The sequence below is a fragment of the Bidens hawaiensis genome, unplaced genomic scaffold, assembly GCF_021521415.1.
Source record: "Bidens hawaiensis isolate Kalapana, Puna unplaced genomic scaffold, B.hawaiensis_p1.1 tig00026213_1, whole genome shotgun sequence".
Taxonomy (NCBI): Eukaryota; Viridiplantae; Streptophyta; class Magnoliopsida; order Asterales; family Asteraceae; genus Bidens; species Bidens hawaiensis.
The window spans coordinates 245,718-256,131 of NW_027494220.1; the positions used below are offsets into that span (position 1 = coordinate 245,718).

The 10,414-nt window shown below is 33.6% G+C and overlaps 1 protein-coding gene and 1 non-coding gene across 2 annotated transcripts; one reads left to right on the top strand and one right to left on the bottom strand.

Annotated features, from left to right (window-relative positions):
* The first annotated feature begins 2,869 nt into the window (after positions 1 to 2,869).
* Positions 2,870 to 2,942, top strand: TRNAA-AGC (transfer RNA alanine (anticodon AGC)). The gene has a single exon. It is a non-coding gene; the product is annotated as a tRNA-Ala (tRNA).
* Positions 2,943 to 3,522: 580 nt separating this feature from the next.
* Positions 3,523 to 8,378, bottom strand: LOC143573132 (uncharacterized). The gene is made up of 5 exons (XM_077058091.1): positions 8,160 to 8,378; positions 7,256 to 7,666; positions 6,095 to 6,190; positions 4,142 to 4,209; positions 3,523 to 3,637 (listed from the first exon to the last, which is right to left on the bottom strand). The coding sequence occupies exons 1-5, from the start codon at positions 8,376 to 8,378 to the stop codon at positions 3,523 to 3,525; spliced, it is 909 nt and encodes a 302-aa protein (XP_076914206.1).
* Positions 8,379 to 10,414: the final 2,036 nt, after the last annotated feature.

Sequence of the window (10,414 nt, forward strand, 5' to 3'; positions counted from 1 at the left end):
CAGTTTAGGAATCGGTTTCAACTCCTAACCGGGTTTGGTTGCTTCTTTTTTTTTTTTTTTTACATCTACATTATTAGAATTAATGGAGCATCATGAACTTGGGCTACATCCTATATTAACGTTAGGCTGATACTCATAAAATACACATGCTTTACAAATGTGGCTATGAAGCCCAATAGACGACCCAATTTTGGTACAGTAATAGCCTAACTAGAGAGAAAAAAGAAAAAAAACAAAGAAGATTATTGATACTTGTCTCCCCAATTGTTATGAACTAATTTGCTCGACCCCTTTGCGTGACGTCGTGCCTTTGGTGTGTATGGCTTCGAATTAGGATTGTTCGACTTGGTCTTCCACATGGGTCGTGAAGGGAGATGGGCAGTCGTCACAACCCAACATAAGGACATTTCGGTGACGGCATACTAAATTAGTAGGATAGAGTCGTGACCAGAAATATATCATTTTAATTTTGTATATGAGATTTCCTATTTATGTTGTGTTCGGTATGAATCGATTTAAGATATTACAGACAACAAAGTTTAAGCGAAATTACCGAAATTGTGTGCATAATATATGAATATGTGAAAACGAGCCACCATTGTTAATATTTAGACACAAAAACTTGGTGAACTGATAGTTAAGGCTAACTTCCACTACAACTGATGGGAGTGGGACGTATGTGGTGTTTGTTTTTTTACAAAAGATCTTCCTGGCCTCTTTTGTCTGTAGCGCGCAGACCACGCGCAGACATTGCCCTCCGCAGACTGTTTGTTTTTTCGAAGACGTTACATTAAAAAACGTCTGCGTGCCCTCTTCTTGGTGCAGACTTGGACCATAGTCTTCCAGCCTCTTCTAAACTCATTATTTCCATCAGATATCAATTAAGTTATTAAGTTTTTGTTAATTGAATTCTTGTTAATTGATTTGTTCAATTGAGTTGTTAACTGATTAGTTTTTTTTTTCAATTATAATTTTGCATAATTGTTTAAGTATTATTAGTTTTTAGTTGAAAAAAGTTTGTAGAAAGTTAAGGATTATAAAAAGGTCTATAGAAAGTTTTTAGTTGAAAAAGGTTTGTAGAAAGTTTAGGTTTATGTCATCGACTTGTTAGTTGTTTTAAGCTCGAGTTTTGGCTCGTTTCATTCATTATGTATGAACTATCTACTTTCAAAAACAATTGAAGAAACTTTTGGAGGAAAAAACATTCACATGGAAAATTGTTAATGTAAGTTTTATAATTTGCTAGTTCAGAGGTATAAAATTTGGATTTATATATTTTTAATTGTTGTTGGATAATTTGTGTTTTTGATATAGAGCTTATATTGAAAGTTTTAGCAGTCTGCAGACGTTAAAAAACAAACAGTTTTCTTCTTGCAGAGTGCAGAGGTTTGGTCCACCTTTTCTGCTACAGATGTCTGCAGATGTGGTCCGCAGACTGCAGATATTTTACCTCTGAAAAAACAAACAGCACCATAATAACTTTGCAAGTATTCCAATCTAGTGGTGAAAAAAAATCTGAACATAAAAAAAAACTCGCAACCAGGTTTTTTTATACCCGAGTTTTTAATACCCAACCCTAGCCGTAGGGTACGAATAGGATATGCATTTCAGTACCAAAATCCGTACCCGGCCCGGATTCGATTTTTACCCAGTATTACCGAAACCGGAACCGGTTCTATACCCGGAACCGGTTTTTCCAATACCCAAAACCGGGTTTTTCAAGTACCCGAAATTAAATAAAAAATACATGAAAAATCCCCCTGAAAAGTGCAACCCCTTAAAAAATCCAATCTATATCCGAAAAATACCTAGGAAAAACCTGAAAATAAAGTTTTTTCAATAGCAGAAAATAGATTATTCAAATACCTGGTTTTAGAATATCTGGTTCTATACCCGACCTGAGCCCGATGCATAGGGCATGATTTTAAGAGACAATACCTGAACCTAGGTATGCCAATTCCCGATCATACCCAAACTGGTTCCGTGCCCGAAACCAGGTATTTAAAAAACTCGATTTGTGCGTCTCTATTCCAATCTCAAAATCTCTAGTCTTTTATAGAACAATAAAAATTACATATGGTTCTAGATTACAAATATGCTACCGAGATAAATTGTGTGGGCATGTTGTTTATAGCAATCTAATTTAGATAATGTTAGATTTGTTTTTCTTACAACTTTTGACATGATGTATTGTAGTTTTTATGGAAAATGAATTATTTGATTGCAAATGTTACATATTAAATATTGGATGACTTGTGTTACTGGGCGTCTTGGTTTGTATTTCAGTTATAAATAAAATGCTTTGTCATTGATAATCCAATTTAGATCGTCATGATGAAAGCTTGTATCAAGCCGAGTTTAAAGTATATCTAAAATACGTCACCATGAATCGAGTTGAGTTTAAGAGGATCTCAATTCTCAATTAGACTTGTAACTTGTTTGATAAAGAAGTTCGGCCTAAATATAACACATTAAGCTTGATTAGGCCCACAAGTCCATTACTAATTATTAGTAACAATACATATAGATAGATTTAACATGTAACTATTTTATTATGTTAAAATGATAATAATAAACTTTAATTATGTGCGTTATGATACATATATAAAATTAAAAGTATAAATGTGTAAAATTTAATTACACTTGTAAATAAAAAAAGTCAAATTTACACAACTAATCAGATTTGTTATTCATATATTTGATTTATTATTTTATTTTTCAATTGTTTATTATCCGAGTAGGCGAGTACATACCAAAATTGTTAAATGTTATAGTGTGTACGTTTGACACATTTTACCCCATGCTCTCAGTCTGCAGTTGCCTTGTTTTATTATTATTATTTTGAAACTCGTAAGCTCTTAGCACGAATGGGGATGTAGCTCAGATGGTAGAGCGCTCGCTTAGCATGCGAGAGGTACGGGGATCGATACCCCGCATCTCCAGTATATATATTCCTTTCTTATTATTCAAAACAAAAGGATATTTTAATGTTTGTAGAAATTTGCAATTCTGTCCTTCATTGTCTAACCATGTCCAATTCAATGGTATTATTATTACCTTCTATCTAGCTAAATGCTTTGTCTAGTTAAGATCATATTACGTCCTACAAAACCAGAGAATGTAGCCCGATAACCAATCAATGTTAAATCGGAACTCATTCTGTCTTCTACCCTCCAAAAGCAGTTCGAACAAACATTAGAAACTTTATTAACTAAAAGAAAAATAAATTGTTTTGACAAGTTTGTGTGTAACATAACATCATGAGGCACACAAGAATTTGACAAGTTTGTTCTGTCTTCTACCCTCCAAAAGCAGTTCGAACAAACATTAGAAACTTTATTAACTAAAAGAAAAATAAATTGTTTTGACAAGTTTGTGTGTAACATAACATCATGAGGCACACAAGAATTTGACAAGTTTGTTCTGTCTTCTACCCTCCAAAAGCAGTTCGAACAAACATTAGAAACTTTATTAACTAAAAGAAAAATAAATTGTTTTGACAAGTTTGTGTGTAACATAACATCATGAGGCACACAAGAATTTGTAAAGAATGTTGTTGAAGGCCTTAGGCTGTTCAATCTGAGGTACATGTGATGCCTTCTTCATCACCTCCAAGGATGCATTTTCCCCAAGCATTCTAAGTCAAAACAACAATATCACCCCTTTTTAACCAAAAACACTCAAAACTGTGCATACAATGTAGTAAAGAACCGAGTAGCCACTTTCAGGCCGTATTGAAAGAGAGATAGATTGGAATATAGGGTTATATGAATGCCTTATGTAATAAAGCATACAAATGTTTATTATATGGTTTCTTGTAGTTATTATCTGGCTGTTTATTGAACGGTTCTATATATGAGAGTTCATGTTTGTGTATTTTGTAACCGTTTAATACATGTTTAATATTAAATAGATTGTGAAAACAACATAAATATTTGTACATATTAGTTTGGTTGTGATACATAAGACACTTCTATAATCACATAGCCGTGTCTTTTTATCTCTCTCATTATATCACACTTGTACATATTATTTGTGTATTTATTCACTTAAATTTAGCTATGTATAGTGTATATGTGTGTGTATATAATGAAAAATTATATGTTGAATCACGAAATAGTGAATGGGAAAGAAGACATACTCTTGTAGCTCTTTTGCCTTATCCAACAAAAAGATGTTATCCTCTTCACCCCATATGATTAACACTTTCTGCAACACAAACTATGAATATATCAATACTAGCCTAGTGCCCGCAGGATGCAGCGGGAAACACATACCTTGGTAATCATGTAACAAGTTTATGGGTGTTCCTTGTTTGATTTAAAACCGTAAAACTGTTCAAGCTGGTCAATGGCTTCATTTCACGGTTGATATTTTTCATTAACTTTTGGCCAGTCGTTTTCGGTTTTCGACGAAAACCCGTTGCTAACGGTTATGCCCACGGTTTAAGTTTGGCCTTCATACTTTTTGTGAAGCCGTTACAAATTCGTACAACATTAATTTGAGTTGATTTTATTGCTTTGTTTTCGTAATGTGAGTTGTATAAATTGAGGACTGAATTTGTAATTTCAGAATTTATAAAGTAAAACAGCACATGGGTTGTACTTTAATGCATATTTATGTGTTTAAACATTTTATTGATTTATAGTTACATATTTGAATTGTACATTAATGCTTTAGTGACTTGTACATTATAAACCGTACCTCGGTATTGAATAAATTTTATATGGAAGCGTCGACAAAAATAAGTACGATGCATCGGTAAGCTCTATTTTTTCCTTAAGCGTGATATATTTAGAGATATAGAAGAAAAATAAGAAATTATATAAACCTGCCAAATACATGAGTAAAGATGAGAGGTAAAAGTTGTAACAATTTCTTAAATTTATAAAAGGTTAGTAAAGTTAAAGGGCCAATTTTGTAACTATTTTCTAACAAATTGAATTTACGTGAAACATATTTTGTAGTGGACAACTTTGCCCCTATGCTACATGCTTTATAGGGCGTACATAAAACTTTGAATATTGTAAATTACTTAAAAATCTAGTGTCTTAATTTGCCCATAAGTGTTACATTATATATAGTATAGACGGATGGTCGTGCGATGCGGCTCGGAACGAAAATTCTAGTAATCATGTAAAAATTACGGATGTTCAAGGTTCGTTTGAAACCATAAAAACGTTTAAACCAATCATCACTTTTGGTTAGCTGGTTTCAGAATGTTCAAACCATAGCAAACGTTTTGGTTTATACTTTATACTGAAAATTGGCCATATAAAACCGGGCCGGTCGGTAAACTTATTATTGAAGCTCAATATGTGAAACCAAACCATTAGTAACGATTCATGTTGAATTTTCAACGATTCAGTTTCAGTTTTCAATGAAAAAAATATGAACCAACGGTTTGACTTATTGTTTAACTTAGAAGCTGTTAAAACTGAATTGTGAACACCCATACGTAACATCCTAATTTTAATTGGAATAAATTATAGCAATACCATACCCAAATTAAAGACAATAAAATGCTCATTTTTATGGTGTAATTTTTTAAAAAAAAATAAATATTAGCATATGAAAAAGTTACGGCCACTGGAAAATCGTTGGTGGGAAGTTGGTTAACAATTAAATTTAAAAGAAATATATTAGTAAAGATAAAGGTTCAAAGTTGTAATTATTTCTTAAATTTACAAAAGTTGAGTAAAGTTGAAAGGGTAATGTTGTAACTATTTATAGCATATTTTTAATGTACAAGTTTGCTCTTATCTTACATGCTATGTAATGTGTGAATTATGCATTATAAGTTGTAAATTACTTAAAAAAGAGATGTCTTAATTTGTCCATGATTTATGTATTATATATAGTATAGATATAGATAACATGATAGCAAAGTATTAAACTATTAATCATAGGAACTTTGTTACAAAACAAATGATTAGACTGGAACACTTTAGCAAAAAAAGAAATAAAGCAATGGACCACTATTAAGACTAGCCAACTTAAATTAATATTTTATATATTTTGTTAAATATAGTAGTTTATTTAATAATAATAACAATAAATAATAAATAAATTAAAGTTGGTGTAAGGATAGAACCTGTGGAAGAGGAGAAATGTTAGGAGGGTCATGTTTGCCAAGTGCAAGGCCTTTAAGTAACTCCATCTTCTCTTTCCTGTTTTCACAATACAATTTCTGCACCCAAAATTACACCATTACCCTTCAAAACAGGGCTTTGAACGGTTATGATATACATGCATGTATATATTAATACATTTTTGAGTTAGTTTTCTAATTTATATGTATACTATATAAGTTTGGAATCAACCTCTTATGAGCTCGAATTTAGTTTATTATATATATCAAACTCATTTTTTGTGCTTTAACTTTATGCTCGGAACCCTTATTTTCCCTTTGTCCTTTATGCAACAAACTAGTGCCAAATATGAAGCATATTAAATGCATCAAAGACTAAACGAAAAGGTGGAACTACCCTTTGTTCGGATGTAATGAAAAGACAAACGTGCAAATGTGTTTCCTATTTTGCCCTTTTCACACGTATTCAAATTTTCTGTTAATTACATAAATTTTGCACTATTAATAAAGAAACTTGTTAGATGTACGTTATGTATACTTCAAAAGAAATGTATGCATATTATTTCTTGTTCCATGACCATGGGACACATAGTGAATTAAAAACATGTAACAATCAAAGTTACTTTATAAAATTATTTACTTATTAATTTTTAATCTCTGTGTACAAGTGTTTAAGCCATATGTACAAGCCTTCATTGCATGCTACTATATTTTAGTTTTCTTTTATTAAAGTATTAAAAAGACATACATAAAATAACCCTTATGATTTATATTTAATTTTAATAGACCATATACATTATAAAACTATTTATTTATCTCTAAGTACAAGTGTTCATATGAAAAGTCTTCATTGCATGCTTGTATAATTTTGTTTTCATCTCTTAAATAATGAAAATCAAGTGTTAGGCTCACTTGTCTACGACATGAAGTAGATAAAAATTTAAGTGTTAGGCTCAATTATCATACATCTACACTCCATAAATTTTATAAGTACTTTTCAAATACAAGTACATTATAGGGCAATAATACTGGTGGTCCATTACGAAAACGACACGATTAATATGGCTATGTGTTATGGACGATATGGGAAGGTTCTGGCCCTATACCGCTCAGCTACACCGGGCTGGAGCGGTTTTTGCTCTATACCGCCTAGAAAAAACTTACGTCAATGGCATCGTTGAGAAAAAAATCCGGCACGTAAACGCGAGATGACGCCGCCAACCGCATCAACGTCCGGAGCTGCACCGCAGTCTCCGGCAGCATCAGCTCCTCAATCTTCTCCACCTTGGCTCGTTTCAACAGCTCTCCGTTATCCTTGGGCTTCATGTTCACTCCTGAACTCGCGATCACCACTCTCTCAACTCTCTCCGGCCACATCTCCGCCAGTCTGTACGTCACGAAACCGCCGTAGCTTGTGCCGACCACCGAGTACTTGCTCACGCCGAGACTCTCCATTAGCTTTCCGATTGCTTGAGCCTGGAAGATTTCGGATCGTTCGGACGAGTTTGTTGTGGAGTCTCCGAAGAAGACTAGATCGGGAACGTATACGTCGAAATAAGGCGCCAAAAACGTCACCTGTGCGATTTCAATCAGTCATATCAAATCGCATCAAATTTAATTAATTCAGTACCAGTTTAATGAAAACGAATGCAATTTCGATCAATTAAACGCGGTTTAACAAAAATGTAATCGGAGTTCGCAATAAGGTGCGAACGGTGCGATTTCGATCAATCGAATTGAGTTATATCAAATTAGTAACGGTCTAACGAAAATGTGACCAGAGTTCGTCGAAATAAGGCGCGAAAAACGGCATCGGCTTCAAATTAAATCGAACTAAATTGAGAATAAGTAAGGTTTAAGAGGAAACGAAATTGGAGTATGTCAAAATTAGGCGCCAAAAAACGGTTCAATGAACCAAAAAAAATTGAATTAAATGAAATCAATAAGGTTTAACGGAAACAAAATCGTACTAGGTCAAAACAAGACGTGAAAAACGGCACCGGTGTAATTCCGATCAAATCAATACCGGTTTAACGAAGAAAATGTAACCGGAGTACTATTAGATTACCTGTTGGCGCCACTGCCAAACGCCGTGAGGACCGAATCCGTGGAGTAAAAGTAGCGACGGTTTCCGTTTATCGGCGGCGTCGGGAGGTTTAGGTCCCCAAAAGTGGATAGTGGTGACCTCATCGACGTCAACGGACTGTTCCAAGAGGCCGGATGCGGTGAGGGAGCGGCGGAGGAAGGTGCCGTACAAGGAGACGAGGCTCAGGCAGGAAGCTGCCATTGACGTAAGGAGTTTGGTGGTTGGGTGGGTGAGCTAACTATAACGATCACTCTTGTCAACAAACGGTATGGAATTGGAGAGATTAGTGTGCTGGTACAATAAATAATCTCTCTTTTTCTTTATTTAGAAAAACTATGGTTTTTGGTTATGGATATTTATTTATAGGTGAGTTTTTGAGTTGAAAGTTATTAGAATGTCTATTATTATTATTATTATTATTAGCAAGTTGTAACAAAATGGTTATTGATTGTTTTGTAGAAAATTTAGTCATTAGCATGTTAAAAAAAACCTGTGAGAAATAAATGTGTTTACAAAAGATAAAAAGTTAAACATAAATATTGAAATATAACTGAATAGAACGCATTGTAACTTAGTATGAAAATACTGCGAAAATGACATGTCAATTTCCACACCACAACACCCGGGAATGATCAAGGGGTTGTTTTTTGTGGGCAGTCTAAGGGGTGATGCCGCTGGCTAAGGCCTAAAAGGTGATTGTTGAAAATGCATCGGATCAGCATGAACATTTTAAAGTTGCATGAAGCTTCTTATAAACGCACTAGGAAGTTGATACTTATGGGTAGTAATTTGGTTAGTGAAGGTCATTGGTAATTGTGTTAGCGATGACTGGTAGCAGTGTAGGTCGTTAGTGATTGTGTTTCCGATTAACGGTAGCAATGCCGTCAATGTAGGTCGTTAGTAACTTAATAGCTCAAGGTAGGCAGCAAGAAAGTTACTATCAAATGGTGTTCCTACCAAATGTTAATTGTAAATTATTTATAACTAGTTTTTAACCCGGCGCGTTGCGGCGGACAGGTTGGTAAATCCGAACGTTGGTAAGACACAAGCATTACCAGTCCTAAGTGTTGAGGCGGTAAGTGGACGTGAATTCGGTCAGTTTCTGTTACATGTATTATTGTACGGAAACTAAAACAAAAAAAAAAGTTACAAAAATTGAGATGGAACATTGGGATAGCGTTGGTCGATGAAACTCGATCGTTTGTAAAACCCGAGCGTTGTTGGTCCCTGGCGGTGAGTCTATGCAAATTTGGTTGGGTTTTTCACGTTCGTTATAAAACCGGACTAAAAAAGAATTGTCATTCGGTCAGTTTTGTTACGGTGCTATAATTAAAACAAAATGCTCTAAGTCTACGCAAATTATGTCAGTTTTTATCACATCCGTTAAGATATATTGGTATTGGAACTAAACTAATAAAAAACAAACATAACAAAGATAATTAGAAATATAATTATCAAAGTTAAAACAAAAGACAAACAAAAAAAAAAACCAAAAAAAAAAACAAAACAAAACAAAACTTAACTTGGTCCAATGGAATATTGCCAAATGGACCAATAATAGTCCAGCGTCGCCAAACTTCTGTTTTATATATATATTTGTAATGGAGGTCAAACAACGATAAAATCTACTAGATTAAATACTATTATGAAAATTTATTCGAGTTTGAGCCAAGTAGGTCTTAACAAGGCAAGTCTAAATTGCATGTTGCCCAACTTGGCTCGTTAACCCATTGCATGGCATGTTAAAGAGGCGACTAAAATGCATAAAAGTACAATTAAGAGTTTGATTTTATATTTTGTAAATCAATTAAAAGCAATTGGTTTTAACATAATCAGATAGGTTTGAACCGATTTTATCCAATTAAAGAATGCTCGTCCTTCAATATGCAAACCTCTTGTTTATCTTAATTTTTGTTGGAGGTTATAAATTTATAATACTCATTCCAAATGTTGTGTGTTGGCCGACATTTAATTATAGAAAAATTATCGCGGCCATAGATGATATGTCATGTTTAATTAAAGAATATTAAACCGTTAATTACCACCGAGTCAAGCCCACTGCCGATGACATTGACACAATTGGTAATATATTGCATGACACAATTGGTAATAATTGACATTGTGGTCAGTAAGTGTATTTTACTTTAAGAAACAGAACTCATTTTCTAGACTATAAAATATATATCCGGCCAAATTTCATTAAATAAAGGCATACTTTATTAGTTGCTGATATTTAT

Bases quoted from the DNA above. Each gene is read 5' to 3' on its own strand.
- LOC143573132 (XM_077058091.1), bottom strand. From the start codon at position 8,378: ATGGCAGCTTCCTGCCTGAGCCTCGTCTCCTTGTACGGCACCTTCCTC. The intron at 7,667-8,159 runs GTAATCTAATAG...GAAATCGCACAG, and splicing joins TTTGGCAGTGGCGCCAACAG to GTGACGTTTTTGGCGCCTTA. The intron at 3,638-4,141 runs GTATGTCTTCTT...GTTTTGACTTAG, and splicing joins AAGGCAAAAGAGCTACAAGA to AATGCTTGGGGAAAATGCAT.